The sequence below is a fragment of the Amphiura filiformis genome, chromosome 2 (assembly GCF_039555335.1).
Source record: "Amphiura filiformis chromosome 2, Afil_fr2py, whole genome shotgun sequence".
Taxonomy (NCBI): Eukaryota; Metazoa; Echinodermata; class Ophiuroidea; order Amphilepidida; family Amphiuridae; genus Amphiura; species Amphiura filiformis.
This window is the reverse complement of record NC_092629.1, coordinates 82168256-82189556: the sequence shown is the minus strand read 5'-3', so window position 1 is coordinate 82189556 and position 21301 is coordinate 82168256. Positions and strand designations below refer to the sequence as shown.

Below are 21301 nucleotides of genomic sequence, written 5' to 3'. Positions count from 1 at the left end.
TCCGTAGGCCTATAGTATAGGCAACTGGTGCTCGAGGAATAATGTTGAAGTTATTAGAAAAAATAGAGGTGATCTTGCTTAGGGTCCTTGTTGGTAACACATCGTGATAAAAGGACGTCTTTATCATACAAAATGGTTACTATGATGGGAGAATTTAACACAGAGGAGATCTTGAATTACATTTTGTTTTATGAAATAGATGCATTTTTAGGATTACAGAAATTAAACTTGATTGGGGTTATTTTAAGTACATTTTTGGGGAAAAGCACACAATGACAACATCATACAAAAAATAATTAAACATTCAAATAATTATATTCGTGAACTATTATGTTTATTTATTAAAGAATATGTATACACTTCGTCTTTTGAAATTTCAAAATAGGTGTTTTTTATGTCGATATTAGGCTGTAGTTTTTAACTGTAACACGACCATACGCTATAGAGCCGCAAAAGCTTGCGGCTAAATAAGGCGAGAGTCACACATGGATGACCATGACCGCGCCGCGAGAGAAGACTATTTCAGTATAAGCTGGAGTTGTATACTCCATCGCTCAGCGACGAGCGATTGGTATTTGACCAATGAGGCAGCACGCTCTTCCAAACACAACAAAAAGCGCTATTCCTAAATGTAGGTCTAAATGCAAGTGTTTAGGTTTAAACAATGCATTGGCTACAGCATTCGTCTGGATGTGGAAATCCCGATATAAAGTCTGCACAAAAAGTAACGCAGCTGTTATAAATACGCCTTTAGCGTCAGAATTAATAATTTTGTTCACAATATTTCAAGACAGAAAGAAGAATGATTTATTTACGCGAATTTTGATATCAAGTTTGTCCAATTTCGTTCAATATTAACAACACAGCAATGTTTTTAAAGAAAAACTCCCGAATTCAAAAGTTGCAGCTATTTGTATTGATTCGAAGTCAGCGCGAAGATAAATGGAGAGTTTTACATGTAATAACCATTGATCGCTGTAAACGGCAACTTTTTAATTCAAGTATTTTTCTTTAAAAGCACTATACTGTGTTGTTAATATTGAACGACATTAGTCAAATGGAGTATCAAAATGCGCGTAAATAAATCATCCTTCTTTCTATGTAGAAATATTGTGGAAACAATTATCAGTTTTGAAGCTATAGGTGTATTTATAACAACTGCGTTTCTTTTTGTGCAGACTTTATATTTCCCTTGAATATTGGGCAAAAAAACTAATTGTTTGGTTGCCCTTCCCAGACAAAATTTTGGAGGGTCGGTAGGTCAATCCTTTTTTTTTTTTTTTTTTTTTTTGCATGAGCACTTCCTCCAATTTTCCTCCATCGTGAAAAGGCTAGTATTGACAAATTCTTGATCATTTTACATTAAAAAAATTGTGTTTTTGGACAGAAATTAAATGGAAATACTTCTTATTTTTGATCAAATATGCATTTAATTAATGAAATGAGTAAATAACAAAATATAAAATGTCATTGATACGGTCCAAATTTAAGGTTTCTTCTACAAATGTGATGAAAACAAAACCGACCCAAGATTTCTGATTTTTGGGGTCGGTCTCTGCAAGGGCAACCAAACATATTTTTTTTGGCCTTATAGTGTATATAATTGCAGTACATCATTAAATTAAACATTTTTAACCCAATTGAATATATACAGTCTCTTGATTGCGCTGCATTCAGAGAAGATATCTTACACTTCCCACAATGCATTTCTTCCATTTCAATTTTCTGTACTGATTTGCTATCCAGTGCAATATGGGTTGATATATGACGAAATGTACCTCATGAAGCGAGTACATCCGGATCTTGCAAAAGAGGACTATGTTAATTTCTTGACTATGGACCCATGTTTAACCAGTCTATTCTCAACATGAAAACAAAGGAAACCTGTACAAATGTAATGAGAGTGTCATTTGATGAAATGAGGGGATGTATTATGTTGCAAAGGATTCTGGGATGGGTAAAATATCTTCCCTGCGCTGCAATATTACACTTCACAGATGATGAACAATAAAAAATGTTATCAAAACAAAAATAAGTAAAACGATTATTCATGTATTAGCATCTTATCTTAATTATATTGGCATGGACAAAATTACTAGAAACAATCGCTTTTAATTTGATCAATAAATTACAGCAGCTTTTAGCCTTACAAAATATAAATGATGCCTATAATAAAGAGATCTGTCGGGTAGAAATATTTCAAAATTATTTCTATGAAATAGCTTGAAATATTAAATACATTTAAAACGTCCAGTAAAGACTTTTCCCAAACTGCAAGGAAATTATATTTCGAGGTGCAATTAAAGGCCTATCTGCAATAGCTGCCAGGTGTCATATGCGTACAATATAGCATGTAGAAATGGTAAAATTGTCTATACGGCAGCTATTACAAATACGGCTTTCTTATACCAGACTAGACCCTGGATTTGTTCATTTAACTATTTCCCCGCGGGTGTCTACTGTCGTCTGCAGACTACAAGTTTCAATTTTTTTTAATTAAAAAATTTCAGAATTGTCAATTTTCATGACCAGATTTGGAATCTGCATAACAGGCCTAGTCTAAAATTAAAATCAATTTTGGAATTTATATAGCGCCTTTTCAATTTATATTATTCAAAGCACCATACATCCATTCCGCTACCATTACACAAGCATAATGCTACACAATCATGTGGCTGCCAACAACAACGGCACCTTGATGACAACCCCTAACAGCTCCCCGTGATAGTCCTGGGTGGAGTGGGATAAACGACATAAAGTGTCTTACCCAAGGATACAACACGTTGGCCCTATCGGGGCTCGAACTCGCAACCTACCATCTAACTTCAAATGGGTAGCAGTTCTTTATTACGAGCGTATCTTCTTGAGTTATTTATTGTCATTGTGTAGGCTTATTTTTTATTCAAATAATTAAACTTCCAAAAGTTTCTTTTAGTTTTTCAGCATCAGGCGAGAAGAAAATCTATCGCTTATGTCGAACTTCAGATCCCATCAGTCAGTAGAGAACATTTTATTTGACAACTTTGTTTGGTTTTCAAGTCGAAAATCAGCTGACTTTAGTTCCCTGCAATAAAAGAAATTATCCGTATAAAAATTTTGTAGAGTAATATTTTTACATTTCGTCACACTTTGACGCTGATATGAAACTTATAGGTCCGTATACGTAGGCTATGCACAAAGAGTTAATCCCGGTCTAAAGTTAGACCTGGTCTAAGTGGAAATGTGTTCCATCAGGTATGGTCCTTTATTCTTATTTCCTTCCTAGAGTAGCTAGCAAATTCTAAAGATTTAAAGGCAAAGTTAAAAAATAATACAAAATAACTTAAACAAATGTAAAGGAAAATGTCCTTTTTCCTGGGACTAAATTCCACTTAGACCAGGTCTAACTTTAGACCCGGTCTAATTCTTTTGTGCATACGGACCATAGAGTCTAGCAGCTCGGGCATGTCTGACGATATCCTCTTCTTATTTCGATGATTTGCTCATCTGAATTAAGGTTCGTAAAAATTATCAAAATTCAAATTTTGTCATCTTTGTTAGTGTCATAGATGTGCACCCCTCCCCCTCTAAAAAGTTTCCATGGCGGACGTCCCCTCCCACTAAAAATCATAATAGAGAAGAAATATCAAGCAATAATTGTCCATGTGCATCGTCTTTTTTTTGCACGAAACACACTTTCATTTGGGGCTAAAATAGTCTGAAATTGAAAACGGTATCAGTAAAACCGAAACCACAGCACGACCTTTTGTATTTGAATTTATGCACTTATATATTCTTACCAAAATCAAGGAATTCCCACATTCCCGTGCTTCCAAATCCAGTTGAAAATCCTATGAACCTAATTGGATACGGGTCCTCATGTGTGTACGACAGAAACGGTTCCTCTTCTCTCCTCCCTATCTGCAAACTGCCCTCGTCATCAAATGAAATATAGAAATCTCTGAATTCTGTGGCGCTAAGAAAGTCTTCTGTATCAGCGGTTACTTCCGTGTGGCCAAGCTTGCTGAGACGAAGTCCTGAATACGTGTTGCCACCAGCACCGAGTACTGTTAAAGTAACAACAGATTTTTAACCATATTGCAACTAATTGAGAGCTTTTAAAGGCAAAGAAAAAACATAAATTTCTCTGTTTTCGGACTAATGAACTATAAAGGTAAAGTTAAGTAATGCCAGAGCATGCTCACATGCAGGCCGAAGTGCGCATCACCTTTGTCCTTGGCGTTTGGACCATACTCCCCTGCTTGTTGTGGGGGTCGTCACTATTCCCGCACAATATGTTTTACCCTCCTAGCAATAAATTATTACTGTACCTACACCTGAATCAGACGATAAACATCTTAACAGAGCCTTGTCTAAGGGCACAACACGATAGCACCACCGTCGGGGTTCGAACCCGCAACCCTCCGATTATGAGTCCGTACCTGTTAGGCCTACCGCTAGACTACCGTTACCTCTTTCAAAATATTAAGGCAAAGGAAGAAATCATACCAACTTCTTGTTTCTTCTGTTTTTTGCTTGTTTATTTCTGTTTGTTTCAATGGCTTTCAAAGCGACACAATTTTGCCACTAATGTGCTCTTACCAGATCCTGGATGACCAACCAAACTAATTACACTGGCATAAATGTTGTCGGTAAATATAGTTGAATACCGAACGCGTGCATTATAAAATATCACTTCTATACAATACCCAAATTATCGGTCATTAAATTGAAATAATGGGACTATGTGCGAGAGGTTGCGGGTTTGAACCCTGGTGGTGCCTAGTACGCTCTCGTGGAAAAAAAATTGAGTTAGCTTTAAATTCCCCTGGACAAGGAACTTACTGCTAATTTGTCTCGTTGTAACCCGTACGAAACTCGGGGAGCTGATCCTGGTTGCGATGGTTATTTGTGGAATGTCTAGGGTGTGCGCTCTTGAAGCAGCAAAGTCCCTGATTTGTTGTTTAATGGTTTGTGGAATGATGTGGGGCCGTAGTGGTCAGCGACAACCTGTAAAGTGTGCTGAGGCTTGTGGGTCAACGTCTAGGCGTTGTGCCTGTGCGTAGCGCACTATAAATCACTGCGCTTTTTTTATTATTATTATGTGACACATACTGTTTATTTACCTATTTCATACATTTCTTTGACATCACAATTTTCAGACGACAATGCAATGTGTGCATCTCCTCCCGCCATTACTCGGAACGTTATCGTCTGTTTGTGCGCGGGTATCTCGGGTAAGACGTATCTGTAGTTGTATTCATCTGGTGTCTCGTAGTTGTTGCATCCTGAATGGAAAAATATATTATATAGAGATAAACATTATCTAACAGCATTTTAACATTTTAAACATTTTACCTTAATTTTACACACAAATAATATGAACCATATTTTTTATATAGTACCAAGGGAAATCTACTATAGGAGTAAGCATGATTTCATCAGTGGACATAATGTTTCATTTTAACTCTCGACTTTAGACTGCATACCTTTTTTACTCAAACGTTTTGTAAATAATTGTAAATATTCATGACCATATTTGGAATCAGCATGAAAAATGCATTAAAATGAGTACAAGCAAGCCTAGTATTGGTTCAGTGGTTCTTAAGATAACTCTTGATATGTTGAAGTAATATCTTTATAACCTCGAAATTTCTACATTGAAGTCTATATGATCCGCACGCAGAGCATTGACAAAAACTATAAGTCACAATACCGTACCTAATCACGTTAATATCACGTATTCCTATCATGTTTTATATCCAATAATATAATTATTATGTACATTTCTCATGTCTTAGGCATATCATCCGCATATGCCAAAACAATGTTTAAAAGGGAGACACGCTGGCCCTAGTCCATCCAACCTTGGTAAAATGAAAATCGGGACGAAAGCTCAGTAGGATTCCTTAAAATATTTTGTCAAATTAATTGTCAAGTAAGTTTGTCAAAATGAGACGTTGGCGATACGGATATTATTTCTGTAAATCAACAAGGGACATACCAAAGTCACAGAATTCCCAGACGCCTGTATTTCCAAACCCAGTCGAAAATCCAACAAAATTCACCGGAAACGAATCGCCGTCGCCATGTTCGTACTCCATGATATGCTTATGACCAACTTCGCCCACCAAAATGTGGCCATCTTGAAATGACACGTAAAAATGGCGGAATTCTGCAGAGTTGAGTAAGTCTGGTGTGTCGGCCGTAGTGACATCGTCACCGAGCTTTCCTAGTCTGATTGTTGAAAACGTGTTGCCACCAGCTCCCAAAACTGTCATAAAAATGAAAATCAAAATGAGTGTTTCAAATAAGTCAGATAATTTCTAAATATTCTCCATTCATGTGATATGTCTACCAGTGCCATTTTGGTAAGAGCGGTGTTGCCGATCATCTTACATGACTTAATGGGCAATCAGGAAATTTTAAACCATGAATTTTGAAAATAAAACGGAACTGTAAACTTTTCTAAACGATTATCACAAATAAAGTATTGATTTGGTTTTGTCGATATTATGTTATGTTAATTCCATTTGAAATTCATACTCCCCCTGTGGAAGATATTTCCAAAATCTTCCATGGGAGGGGGTGTCGATTTCAAATGCAATAATCCATTACCACAATATGAGAGACTAGTATTAAAAGGATGTCTGATATAGCTATAACTTTAACCTTATTCCCGGTTTCGTCTTACTACAATCTTTTCATCGTTTTCCTACAATATGAAAAAATATCTCGTGTCTCAAAATGTCCAATAATAGGACTTGGGCACAGCAGCATTCGCCATTGGCCAAGTGTTTTTAAAATGCGTAAAAAACAACTTGATTTTAATGCTAATTTATTGCACGTTCTAAGGAAGTCTGATTACCTTTTTGAAATAGCCGAGTGGGCGGGTTTTCGATGAAATATTTTTAGTGTAAAAACTGAAGCATCATATGTATAAAATAATATATGAATATTAACTGCACAACATAATTTTTATATAACGATTCGTGATAACCAAATTGTGGTACAGTTGATGTCGTTTAGGAGGCAGAGAATTTTATTTCAATTTTATACACGCCAAAATATTTTTCGAAAATTTCGTGAAAATGAAGATTGAAAAGATTGTGAACAATCTATGTAAACATTACAGAGAACCGCGATAAAGGTAAAGTTTTCGTTTTTATATTAATCTAGAGGAGTGGGACTTGGGTCTATAATACCCTACCTATTTCATAGATGTCACCTGAATCCTCTTTGGTAGGAGATAACGCAATGTGTACATCACTAGCTGCCATAACCCGGAACGTTAAGGTTCGTTTATATTCGGGTATTTCCGGAAGGACGAAACGATACGAGTACTCATCGCTGGTCTTGTACTGATTGTATCCTGTTTGAAAGAATTAAAGCAAAGGTAAATACAGAAAATTAGGGAGATGATGGACGCCCTATTCTACAATTGATTTTATTTGGATTTTTGGATTGTCTCAAAAACTTGGTGTCAGAACCAGTAGAACTATCAAATGTTTGGGTAGATTTGAATGAGCTTCACACGTTTATACAGAATTAGATGTATTAAATTGAACTGAGGACTATTGATTTCAGAGTGAAATATCTGTCCTAAGATATTTTTGTCAAAAGCCTAACCTAAGTGTCAACTGTCTCTACGTTTTGAGGATGATCTTCGTATGAAATCGAACACAATGCATTAAATCTGTCAAATTAATTCAAATTCATCCCACCTTGTTTCAAAACATGTCAAAAAAAGTTAAATTATGTCTTTGTTATTCTTTGGAACAGAAAGATTACAATGGAAACATTTTGGAACTTGCATGCATTTATAATCTTATATCTTCGTTTATATTTATATCTTACCAAATGTACAGAATTCCCACACACCAGTGCTACCAAATCCCGTTGAAAACCCTATGAATTTGACATCATACGGGTCTTTGTGTGTGTATTTCATGAATGGTTCTTGCCCGACGTGTCCAACGCGAATCTCTTGTCCGGCGAAGGAGACATAGATATGCCGAAATGAATCAGGGCTGAGTAAACCTGGAGTTGAGACCTGGACTTCATTTTTGCAGAGGCGCCCAAGCCTAATAGCTGAGATGTTGTTACGAGAACCGCCCAAGACTGTAAAACAAAGGAATACAATTTATACAAAAAATATTATGTAGGCCTATTAGTACATGCTACGCGTCTTCAAATCAATTTTGTTAGATAACATTAATTAAATGTTTTGCTTGGTCACCCGGGATACCGGTATGGTAAGAGCGCATTAGTGGCAAAATTGCGTAGAGCTACATACATTTTGGTCACTTCAAAAATATTACTTTACTGTAAAATGTCATTCGTTGCGTATGGTTGGAAAGATATTTAAAACTTATTTAGATTGAAAATGTTCAATCTTTTCTTCAATTGGAATGGATTTGACCCCGGGGAGTTGACTCTAATTTTAGCAAAAGATTTACAAACCTTGAAAATTAATCTTTTCGACTGAATTATTGAATCGCAAAAGATTTGTCAATTTTTCAATCATTAAAAAGATTGAGAATCACATGCTATGTTTGATGAAAAAGATTGAATTTCAAATTAATCTACTATTAAATGATTCAGTCGAAAACAATTTGTCCTTTTAATTTTGATTTTCAATCTTTTGCCGATTGCAGTTAATATCGGCAAAAGATTGAAAATCAGAATTCAAGAGAGAAACTTTAGTACTAGCCCTGAAACCTAACCCTATATTCCCGATCTCTTGCATGGTGGTGGCAGTTATTATCAGGTCTTACTATTAGAAATATTTCTTACCTATTTCATACATGTGTTCTACATCTTTGTTTTCAGATGACAATGTAATGTAGGCATCGCTATTGGCTTTCACACGGAATGTAATAATCTTACGGTCATCTGGTATCGCAGGTAGCACGTAGCGATATTCGTATTTGTCTGGTGTCTCGTACTGGTTGAAACCTGTCAAGTTAACAAGTCAAAAACAACATTCATAGATATACCGTAAAGCTTCGCCTAGTAGCGCACATGGGCTCTTTTGCCATAGGGTAAGTTTCACTTGCAAATAGCTAGAGAGTTCCCTCCTCTGAAAACCCAACAAGAATTAAGCGTCGGTACCCTTATTTGCTGGTGAGATTTTACGACAAGGCACTTTTACTTTGTGCCTAAAATTCCAGTTATTTCAAGAAAGCTCATAGCGCCATTAAGGGTATCTTTACGGTATGTTGTCTAAAATTGTATAACAAGGCAAATGTCGTTTTCTAGCATACTTATGTTGAGCATGGTTTCCGAATTCGACGTATTAAATCTGGCTCACACGGATGTTGTTGTAATGTCCAGTAGCCCTATAGGCCTATTTAGGCATACGCTCCATCTTTGCTGAAATAAAATAATCCTTTATTCTAACCGGCTCTGGTACTGAGAAGGATATCAAACCAACGACTCAAGATCACCTCTTGCATTATAGCGAATCTTTCGTTTTACCTGCAGAATTCTATACAGGCTACCGTTTAAGCTGCTGAATTCCGCAGCCACTGAATCTACCGTTTAAGCTGCAGAATTCCATAGCCAAGTTATAAACATACCAATTCCTCTGTAACTTACATTGTTTCAGCTCAACAACTGCGATACTTTTCTGAAGTAGAGATGTGGATGTTCTTTTCAATGTATAATTTGTTAATACCTCGTATAAACCATTTAACAAATATTGTTGCACACGAGTGTGGCTATACAAGGGTGTATATCGGAACAACAAGACCGAAGCATTTGCAGCTCTCTCGTTATGAATGACCTCTTCTTCCGTTTCATATTGCAATGGTAGGAGCACACATGGTATACAAAGACATATCAATATCAAGAAGGCTAAGGAACATCGCAGAAACATCTGGACATTGATGGCACCAATGGAAGCACCAATAGATAGGCCTATCTTACTACATGACATGACCTTGTTACAGGGTCAGTAATCACGAGTCAATGCCGTATCAAAGCGAATAGCTTATGAATTCGGTGCAGAAGGGATTTTTGAGATGCATTTATTGTTCCAAACTACCTTATGTAAACCAATGCTTGACCTATTTGAACTTATTTGATCTATCATTTAATCAAGATTTAAATAATTATAAAGATATGGATACTACAATAGAAAGTTCACAATTTTCAAAAGTGTAACTTTTTGAGCACTATGGAATGACTCAACGACCGCAAGAGAAGGGTTAATAGTACCAATTTAATATAATACAGAAATACATGTACTTAGTAAAGTTTACTTGCCGAAAAGTTCAAGACTTGCTAATGCGATAAAAGCTCGCACATTTAGGTCTCTATTTTTTGCATTATATGCGAATATATAGCTGTTCTCTTTCAGTGTATCTTACGAACGAAATTAGTGTTTGCAAGTTATATAATAAGTCCTATTTATTATTAGTTAAAATACTTCATCGCCAAAAAAATATATTAATAACTTTTATCAGATCGGGATACGGGTCAATGAGTCTATATTTGGCATTTAAATTTCAATGCTTACTCAATTGTAAATTACCATGGCAAGGAGCCATTATTCGTAGTAAACAATGCAAATTAAATGACAAGTTAACATATTAGGTAAAGTTTAATGGATATGGTATCACTTTATTTCACTTGCGCCAACTTAGAATGGGAGGAAGTTTAGATTTGCAAAAAAGAGTGATTCTGAATTTTAAAGAGAAGGTGACAGTACTAACGAGATTACATAATATTTGTAGATTTCTTTTTATTAATTTTCATTCAAACAATATGTATTATTACAATAGCCCAAACGTGTTTATTTGAATAAATTTTGGTCAATCAAGTTATTAATAACATATACATGTACATTAAACACTTCATGCCACAAGTTGCACAGAAATTACAATACAATAAAGAGCATGCATATGCCATAATGTAATAACAAAAAAGTGCACAAAATGCAGATTTGATCAGCCAAACATATGAAACAAAATATATGAAACAAAAACATATTCCAGCTCCATTCATTCTTGGTTGCGCACTTTACTATGGATGATATACCTTACTTGGTTTTATTTATGAAACAAAATAGGTATTGTCAAAATAAAACATGAAAAAAAAGACAGATATGTCTGTTTTGACATACCAAAAATCATTCACGAAATTGTCTAACAACCTGTATCCTAGTGACGTCATTTTAAAATAATGTCCTACTTTTATAAATAATATTTTGATATTATATCCTTTATGTTGAAACAATTGTTATGAAAAATTAGTATTTTTTGTAATATATATTTTTAAACTCTTACAGCTAGTTTTCATCGGTCCTCCGTCATTGCTGTTGCCATGGATGCGTTGTTTACCAGATCGACTGAAGATATTTTGCTGGTTAGAAGATTTGCCATTGTAATGGCGAGCTGTAATCGAAATATGTTCCGATACTAAATTATTTTAATGAATTGACCATTTGAATAATTTTATCTAAAAAAAATTAGTTTGGATAAATAGTTTTAATGATACTAGTACTCTTTTCAAACTCACTGGCGCATTGAAGGGTAGCGGACTGGCGGGAACAGTGCCCCTGGATCAAAATAAAATTGCGATATCATGCCTTTTTCATTTGGCCTTTTTAAGAATACCTTATCCCCTATTAAATTTATTCCATTACCAAATCAATTAGATTAAAAATATTGACACTTATAATGATTAAAAAGTGCTTAAAATAAAATGAAGTGTTTGCATTCAAATGAACAGCTATGCAAAATGAGAGTTTTAATACGGTAACCAGACCCAAATTGGTGGCGTTGCAAAGTATAATGTTATTGTTGATAGAGGGAGACATTCCAACAAACAAGCAAGTAAAATAAAATGAGTTGAAAAAAGTGAATATTTACATTACCACTAATAATAGAGTTACTGCTAAAAAACAGCCACACATGGTACAGATACAAGAGGAAAATATTATTTAAAGGAAATCTCCGGCGATCATAAAATTACGCCATATCATATGTTATAAAAATAATTATTAAGCACGAATCACATGTGGTTTTATTTAAAACAAACTCATATTGACCATAATAAAATTCCCTTTAAAAGGGAAAGCCAGCCTCAATGTAGAAGAGGTCTTGTAATTAGTTTTGGTCAATGTGAAAGGCATTTTTAGGATCACGCTTACATCTACATGACAGTCCACCAAACCATCAACGATGAGAACATGCACACTGAAACAGCAGAAAACATTAATTCCTAATCTCATGTCAACTCTTTTAATTCATTACATGTACTCCAAATTGTTCTGGTCTGTTTGTTTTGTTGTTGTTGTTGTTGTTGTTGTTGTCGTTGGGTTTTTTTGTCTTTTCAGCTTTTTACCCACGATATCTCAATTTCCAATTTTGTAATACCAGAACTTACGAACTCAATATCTTCGCTTAGGAATGTCCGATTTCACTGCTTTCGATATATACACTGCCGGTTTGAGTTAACTTACATGTACATTTTATTTTAAAATAACTTAATTAATTCGCAATGTATAGTTTAAGCCTACTATATTATAATAGATAGTGGCCAGCACATTTATAAAGGACTGGTTACTCACTACAATCTTCACTCTTAAACTGTGTTTTTCTGAATGTGCTGATCATGTTGATTGCTAGTCGGAAACTCCTGCGAAGCTATGGACATGGCATCTTACATACTCCATTCTATAACAGTCTGCCTAGTGCCTTGTGTGTTATCTCTTCAATCATTTTGTTGAATGTAATTTTATGAATCAAATAGTTATGTGTCATTTTATTTATAATAAAGAAGTTATTAATGAAAAGTTTTTTGTTTGTCAAAACCAGTTGAAGAAACTTACATTTCTTGCTGACAGTTTCGTCAGTGCACCACTGACTTTCTCGAAGCTTGGTGTTGTTGTGATGATCCAACAGCTGATGACTGGCGGGAAGTTATATCACTTCCGGTAGCTAGGTTAGTCTTGCTACAAGTCTCCAGCAGTGGATCAAACACGTGACTCAGATTGTAGACCCCCTCGTCTCTGTTCATAACTCCTCGCCCCCTTCTCCTGATCTGAATTGATTGGGGGGAGGCAAAAATCTTAGAGAGAGAAAGTGATAGGAAAGCGAGATGGATAAAAGAATCAATTCAGATCAGGAGAAGGGGGCGAGGAGTTATGAACAGAGACGAGGGGGTCTACAATCTGAGTCACGTGTTTGATCCACTGCTGGAGACTTGTAGCAAGACTAACCTAGCTACCGGAAGTGATATAACTTCCGCCAGTCATCAGCTGTTGGATCATCACAACAACACCAAGCTTCGAGAAAGTCAGTGGTGCACTGACGAAACTGTCAGCAAGAAATGTAAGTTTCTTCAACTGGTTTTGACAAACAAAAAACTTTTCATTTGTTAATTACCAAACCTGATGAACCTGTTCCAAGAAGTTATTAAATTAATAAAGTAAGACAATTTATTTATCTATAAGTGCATGTCAAATGGGGTACATTGTTCAATACTATATGCATAAATTATGCCCATATTATAGCTAGGCCCTAAAAACTTTATTTTGCATCGGATTTTTCCCGTTGAAAAGACAAAACTGATGTTTATGATAGCAACCATTTCATCAATAACATTTTGAGTCATTTTTATCCATAAAACGACACAGGATATGATAGATAACTACTTTCACATCAATATGGTCCATATGCAGATTGTTGAGAATCTGTGATATGATCCGGGGATATGATGAAGATTTTGATTCTATAGATCTGTTATCAACATGATATCACGCTGTTCAGTGGTCAAGGAGTAAGGACCCCGGTCAAGGACACTGATATGACATCATAGGTGATGTCAGATTTTCTTCTGCTGACCATATGATGCTATATATATTAACTATTATTGTTACATTTAGGCCTTTAAACTTTTAAAGTCATAATTAATTAGTTCAAACATAACTTTGGTAATACTCACTCGTTTTCGTTCGTTGAAACGGCAAAACATACTTACTTTTCCTAACAAATCGAATTAAAATATTTTTAAAAAATTTAACCACAAAAAGTAAAAAAAAAAATCATTCCAATACCACTAAAATATAATCTCTTGAGTAAACTGACCCCAAACCTGAAACAGGTACCAGCCCCGAATGGGCTGGCGAAAACAGCCGGGTCTCAAAACGCGATATTCAAAATCCCCACACCAAAATTTTCTAGTGCAATGACGTAATGGTTATTTGTGCTCAGGAATATTTTTGAATATTTTTGAATTTTTTTGGAATATCGCATGTTGAGAGACGGCTGTTTTTATTCCCAGTGTGAGATTGTTTAAAATAAAACCATGTGACTCGTGCTTGATAATAATTTTCCTAACATGGGCCTATAAGGCAAAATGTTGTGATTGTCAGAGACCAGTCCTTCAAACAAAAATAACAAAACATTTACCCATGTCACGAACACTTCCGGTGAAAGCCTCAGAATTTCCATTCTGTTGTCCAAGTATTCGACCTTTGTCCCCAAGTGCCCGGATGAGCGCGGGAAAATTTTGGTTCAATTGATCGTCTGTGTCGACACGGTAGTAAAGGCGGGACCCTAGTAACACTCCTAACCAACCGGTTGGGTCGTGGTTCTCGGCCATTAAGGGTATGATGGATCTGTTCTTTTTAAATGCATATTCAGCCTCTGAAATTAGAAAATAATTTTGAAACAACATGAGATGCAAAATCGGCCATAGCAGATCCCCAGTGAGCAGATCACGCGAAAAATAACGTCATTAACTGGAACAATGCAATGCGAAAATCCTTTGTAAGGAGTGTGATTCAAACTCATGCAGGGAATCCGTCTGGATCAGAAAAAGCGTCATGAATAGGGACGAGGGGCCCACTACTTACGTCACGTAGGCCTATACGATAATCTCCTGATCCGGCAAACCGGAAGTGGTGAGGATCTATACCATCATCATTCTGAAGATGTCTATCGTACTATCGACCATGATTGACAAAACCGTCAATCGTGAGTAAAATTCTGGTTTTGTGCAAAAGAAATTTCTACAAACCTGGTGAATCTATTCAGTGATTATAAGGCCCTATGTCACAGGGGAAGTTGCCCAAATTGGTCCAGAATTGTCAAAATAGTATAGAGTTATTCAAAGTTTCAAAAACTTGCTTAAAACTTCCTCGAAATTGAGGTAAGTTGCACAAAGTTGCTTTTTAAGTTTCTCAAAATCGCGTAAAGTTATTCAAAATTTCACAAAATTGCTTAACATTTTCTCAAAATTGCTTAAAGTTGCTGAAAAGATGCTCAAAAGTTTTCAAAATTACTCAAAATTGCTTCAACTCCCGCGCAAGCTGCGTAAAGTGAGCGCGGATTCTATGAAATTGTCAAAAATTTTCCAATGCAGCGCAAATAGGTCAGCAACCTCACACACTTTTGGGGAACTTTACGTAACATTAAAAAATGTTGCAAAATTTCGGACATTTTTGGAGAATTTTGACACCTTTGGGCAACTTCCCCTGTGACATGTGGCCTAAAAGGTTGATTTTATGAAAAGTTCAAATAAACTTACTTTTATTTTATATGAAATAATTAGAACGTAAACATCTCCAATTTATAAAACACGTGAAAATAGACTGTTAACATAGTACGCATTATATCATTCACGTTGTTATGAGCAAGGCAGCCTGTTAACCTGTGTCTATCTCTCTGTATATGTGGGTGTGTATGTGTGGCGGGGGGGTACTCGAGGGCTTACTGATGGCTTATCGATAGGCCCTAATCGATCAATATTCAGTCAATACTTAATCAATCAAGATTAGGTCTACTTTTCAAAAAAGATTAAAATGATGGGGGGCAGTGATTTGCAAACCCGTCGGGTCGCCTCTTTACGAAAGGTCTATTCCGGGTGGGGGTGGTTGGTTGGGGGGGTGGTGGTTTTGGTTGTCCCGTCAATTAAAAATCAATAATCGATTATCGATTATCAATCAAGATAATCTCAATTTTTCTCATTCAAAATCATGCGGAAATGATTTTCAAACACGTCAATTCGATCCCTTACGAAGGGTCTACTGGGAGGGGAGGGGTTGTCGTGTCAATCAATAATCGATAATCGATGATTGATAATCGATAATCAATAATTGATAATCGATAATCAATCAAGATATTCTCTATTTCCGGAACGTTAAAGAGAAAAAACAAAAAAACAAAAAAAACGAAATTCCCATTTTTATGCCGCAATTGATAAAATCAACATTTTTGGCAATAAAATTTTTTTTTGTTCTGAATAAGGAAATTGGAAAGTGTGTACTGACCGATTTTGTGAGTTTTGGGGTCAATGTCATTTTCGTTTATAACAATGACCATGGTAACGCCCAACTAGTCCGTGATTGGCAACGCTATTGGTCATTCCATTCTTATGAAATATTAATTACAAATTTGTCTATAACACGCGCTTCTATGGGATAATGTTCCACAAAATCACGTTTTTCTCGAAAAGTGGGTAAACTCTAAGCAACGGATTTTTTCCAAAAATATTTCTTTGAACATGGAACATATGATTTTCTTCTAAATATGAGAGACAACCTTTTGGTACTTTCTAATTGTTAAAGAGTAGGGCCTACCATGATTACATCATTCGCTCCATACTCAAAAGAGACCTAATCTTTACAACCAGAACGATAAACGGAACAGTTATAGGAGTTAACGCATACTCTTTTAGAAACTGACTGCAAATTATATATTTCACTTTTACTATAGCCAACCTACCTGTTCTGCAACTGATACTGTTCTGATATTTGCTTGATATGCACATTAGCACCACGGCAGCATTTTCGACAGCCTCGCCCATGCTCTGAAGAATACTTCCCTCTGAAAAAGTGAACAAATGAACAAAATCAATGTAGAAATTAAATTATTAGTCTTTCTGAATGCTAACCTCTCCAATCTTCATAATAGCATTATGTGGTGTGATCAAGCAACATCAGTCTGAAGTTGGGCAATTTTCAGTTTTCTGTATGACTGTGGCATTATTTTGCAAAAAATCCCATAGAACATGTAGAAATTGAAAATTTATTTCTAAAGATATGAACAGTTGTTTCCAACACAAATGACAGCAAAGAAACAATTTGCTTTCTTTGGCTGTATCTGAAAATCAATACTACCGACTTCCGACTGATTGGATTGATCGCCTCATTATATGAAGAGCTTGATTCAGTCCACAAACACGTGTTTCTGATTTACCTGTGCGATATTGCAATGGGCTGTGATGCTATAGGTATAGTAATTTCAGATGGATGCAATACAACGCATGGATGTGTGAGGCCTTTGGTTCCCAAAATGAGAACAACAGTCTGCATATTGTTAAGCAGCATTGTTGTGGTAAATAATGGCTTGTTGATGGTACAACTCATTGTTGCTAATGTCAAACTTGTCAAAGTAATTGTGATTGTATCACACAAGTAAATGACAAACATGGGGTTGTGGACTTAACATGGTTTGGAAGGAAGCTCTTCATATTCAGAATTCAATTCACTCACCCATCTTGTCTACGTCCATCCATACTCTGTAGCCCGCCCTCTGGAGTTTATCTTTCAAGAGTAGCATCCTATCTTGCACGTCCCATTGGTAGCTTATCATCACATGTTGACCTAAAAATGCAAAGACAATTCGCCGTAGAAGTGACGTAATTAATCGGATTAAATGCCATAGCAACAGATGAATATAATTTTGAATATATCGCCCTGCACTACAACGTTCACGTGGTACCTATGCATTGAACCAAAGATGTCAAAGAAAGGCTGATCACTCGCACCTGTAAGATTATCTTCGAAAAGAGCGGTATTGTATTCAATCTATATGTTTGCTGACAAACACAGGTGATTAGTGCAACCTGCTTGTAGTGCAGGGCGATCTACTCAAAAAATGTATTAATCTATATTGCTATGGTAGTTAAACCGATTATTACGTCACTACTACGGCGAATTCTGCTTGAAAGTAACTCATTTGGAACCCTTCTTTGGCAAATTTGCCAGAAGTTTTTCTGCCTGAATTCAACAATTCGTTAACTGTTTATTCATGCTTAACAGAATAATCGACTGCAGATTCGTCGGATAACGCTTTTTTAATGGGAAATGAGCTTTGCTGCTTGGATGATGTCACGATGAGGTGAGCATTTATTCCGTATTGAAAAGCGTGTTCCAAACTGCGATCGTCTATGATAAATATTAGAGAGGTTGTGATTTCCAAACGTACGTATCATACTCCCGTATGCATCTTCAAAGTCACTCTCGTGTGACGGGATTTTGAATAGATTTACGTGCGTACGTTACGTACGTTTGGAAATCGCAACCTCTCTAATGTTCGAATGGTAAAATACGTGACTTCATTGTATAAAGTGGGTCTCAAAGAGGATATCATAGCTTTAATGGTGCCGCAGAAACGACATTTGACGACGTGCACTTCAGCATGGTAAAATCATCTTTGACCAAGTCTGAGTCCGAAATGAACACACAAAATCAGAAATGGGAAATATTTTTAAAAGTTATTGGCATGAAACGTACCTTTTTGTGACGTCATGATGAACTGCTATGTGTCTTCTTCCAAAGAATCAAGTTTAACTCATACTGTAAGGTTCACAAAAACACAAGAGAAATCACGAATTGGCTTAATCAGAAATAAAGAAATTTATTTTCGACATCGCTCAACGGAAAGCATGAAAATAGATTATGACCAGCAAAAAGACATTTTTAAATTTTAATAGAACAAAACTGTGCAACTGTATAATTGAATTCAGTAGATGATTACTTTTAACACCTGCGAAGCTATTTAGTACTTTACCATTATAAAAAGTGTGATTTCACTTTAAACTGAGCGTGTGCCTACCGCATCTAATTAATATGCAAATTACTTTTACTCTCTTTGTTTTAAACGCATCAAAGCTTGTGACTTGTAAGTGAGGAATTCGAAAATATTAATGTTTATTTTAGATTAAATTACATCATGTCAGGGAGGTGATTTAGTATAATACATTCGGTGTTTACCCTCCTTCGTAAATGAAATTGGGCTATTCCAGTTGAAATCCATAATCCCTACTGAGTATGACTCCATTTGAAATCTACACCACCTGTGTGGAACCTTAGCAAACACAAATGGTTTTTCAGAAAACGTTTAAATGTCGGGTTATGTAAAGGGTAGGCCTATATGGTATAAAACGTTTCATTCAAAACATTTTAGAACACTAGCTGCAAAATATTCTGTTATTTAATTGTGACAATATATTTTGGAGAAATAAATATTTTATAAATTTTTAAACAAAACTTTTACAATAACACTTTGACAACATTTTAAAATGCTGTTTTTAAACAACATTTTAAAAAACAATTAAAAATTGTTTTTAATCAAAAACGTTTTCATGACGACAATTAAATGATATTAAAATGTTTTGACCAAAACCAATACGCGTTCATAGGGGTGTACGGATTGCAACTGGAAACGTCCATTAATTACGTTGGTGTTATGCATGATTTATGCTAAAACCAGTAAGCTAATCAACAGAATACGAAATCAAAAATTAATTATTTACAAGAACTGTATCATGTAGATTTAAAAACGATTTAAAGATGAGCATACAAATGTATATGAACTGCAGGGAAAGAATGCTAGAATTAATTATGTTGAATACGTTTAATCAAATAAATGTAAATACCAGACATAAAATTATTTATTTAAGAGATATGAGACTTATATGGAGATTTATTCTCTATCATGTCTATCCAATGTGTCTCCGGCAGCATATAGGTTTGAAAAATAAAAATATATTATCTGCAATTGCCAACGTTTGCCCATAACTGGCCCATTCCTATGTTTCCCATTTCTAAAGCGTAAACTGCCATGTTATGAACGTGTTTCTGGATCATAAAAAAAGTACAAAAACGTTTTTAAAATGTTGTCAAAATTTTATTGCAAAATGTGTTTTGGTAAACATTTTTGCAAATTATGTTGTCAACACATGAAGAACATCATACTCTCTAAATTCAAAAGAGTGAAAAAGTCAATCCTCCTCGGAGTGACTCTTCGTGTCAATCGAAAAGATTGACATTTCAATCTACCAAGAGTGAAAATCACATATTTTCCTCCATACGAGTAAAATTTTCACTCTGCAAAGTGAAATTTCAATCTTTTAGAGTGAAATTTTCAATCTTTTCACAGAGTGTTCCCTCAGCACAGTCGATTGAAGTGTGTTTAAATTTAATAAACAATAAACTTCAATCGAGAGGGATTATGCTGAGGGAACACTCTGTGAAAAGATTGAAATTCATTCTAAAAAGATTGAAATTTCACTTTGCAGAGTGAAAATTTTACTCGTATGGAGAAAAAATGTGATTTTCACTCTTGGTAGATTGAAATGTCAATCTTTTATATTGACAAGAAGAGTCACTCCAAGGAGGATTGCTTTTTCACTCTTTTGAATTTAGAGAGTAGGAATGTTTCCAGCAAGTTTTCAAAAGTGTTTTGAATGTTACTCTTTCTATATACTCTTTATATAACCCGACATTTAGACATGCTGAGCAAGTCCTCCTTGGAGTTTACGAGGGATTCGTTTCTATCTTCAACTACAAATAATTATAATTAATATGTATCGGTATAACGCTTTCTTATCTGTCTCTACCCATCAGCAATACACTAACTCATTTTATTATTGTTTCAACGTCCATTTCTTTCATTTCCTTCATATTGCCTTGACATTCTACAAGCTATATATATAAATTGAAGACCAAATTCAAATGACTTGTTTGCGTCTGACGTCAGGGCAAAGGCGCGACGTGATTGGTTGCTGGCCTGCGCAGTATACGGCATTTTTTAGTCTGGTTGACAGAACGTCATACGCAAACTATAGTCTTTTGAATTCGGTCTTCAATTATAACGATTCCCTCGTCGTTCGGTTTGAACTGAAAATAAGGCTCTGCAACTACAATAATGAATGCAGTGGCGGAGCCAGGACTTTTTTAGAAGTGTGGGGGGAGGGGCGAGGTGGGAAAGAGCAACTTCAAGAAAGGACAATATGACGAAAATTGTCAAAAATGGGCTAAAAAGTACAAAAAGGCATACAATTTTAAATATTAGGGCGACCAGCATCCCGCCAGGGGGAGGGGCAGAGGGGGACAGGGGCAAAATTTCTCACCGGAGGCAGCGCACCTTTGCTGGCTATCATGTGAATGTACTACGCGCATAATTAGGAAATGATCTGCATGCCTCAAAATTATATTAGTGTTTTACAAAAAGGTGGTATTAAAATAAACATCAAAATAAAATTTCAAAACTTTCCTTCTGAGTCGAGGTTTAAGTCGTACTGT

The 21301-nt window shown here is 35.6% G+C and overlaps 2 protein-coding genes across 2 annotated transcripts in view; both read right to left on the bottom strand.

Moving 5' to 3' along the window:
- Positions 1 to 323: 323 nt before the first annotated feature.
- Positions 324 to 9892, bottom strand: LOC140146700 (uncharacterized). The gene is made up of 8 exons (XM_072168573.1): positions 9580 to 9892; positions 8776 to 8937; positions 7837 to 8100; positions 7190 to 7351; positions 5984 to 6253; positions 5106 to 5267; positions 3780 to 4046; positions 324 to 3064 (listed from the first exon to the last, which is right to left on the bottom strand). The coding sequence occupies exons 1-8, from the start codon at positions 9857 to 9859 to the stop codon at positions 3057 to 3059; spliced, it is 1575 nt and encodes a 524-aa protein (XP_072024674.1). The 5' UTR covers positions 9860 to 9892; the 3' UTR covers positions 324 to 3056.
- A 1331-nt stretch (positions 9893 to 11223) lies between these two features.
- LOC140143992 (uncharacterized) overlaps positions 11224 to 21301 on the bottom strand; it is a 31128-nt gene continuing 21050 nt past the window's right edge. Inside the window, exons 2-6 of the mRNA XM_072165822.1 lie at positions 18509 to 18571; positions 17486 to 17596; positions 16716 to 16817; positions 14400 to 14636; positions 11224 to 11378 (exon numbers count right to left, since the gene is read on the bottom strand). Coding sequence (XP_072021923.1) covers positions 11224 to 11378; positions 14400 to 14636; positions 16716 to 16817; positions 17486 to 17596; positions 18509 to 18524 — 621 coding nt within the window. The 5' untranslated portion in view covers positions 18525 to 18571. The remainder of the gene's footprint in view (positions 11379 to 14399; positions 14637 to 16715; positions 16818 to 17485; positions 17597 to 18508; positions 18572 to 21301) is intronic.

Coding starts and splice junctions, on each gene's coding strand:
- LOC140146700 (XM_072168573.1), bottom strand. CDS start 9,859: ATGTTTCTGCGATGTTCCTTAGCCTTCTTGATATTGATATGTCTTTGT. Junction 8,101..8,775: donor AGAACACATGTATGAAATAG/GTAAGAAATATT, acceptor TTTGTTTTACAG/TCTTGGGCGGTTCTCGTAAC. Junction 4,047..5,105: donor CAAAGAAATGTATGAAATAG/GTAAATAAACAG, acceptor TTACTTTAACAG/TACTCGGTGCTGGTGGCAAC.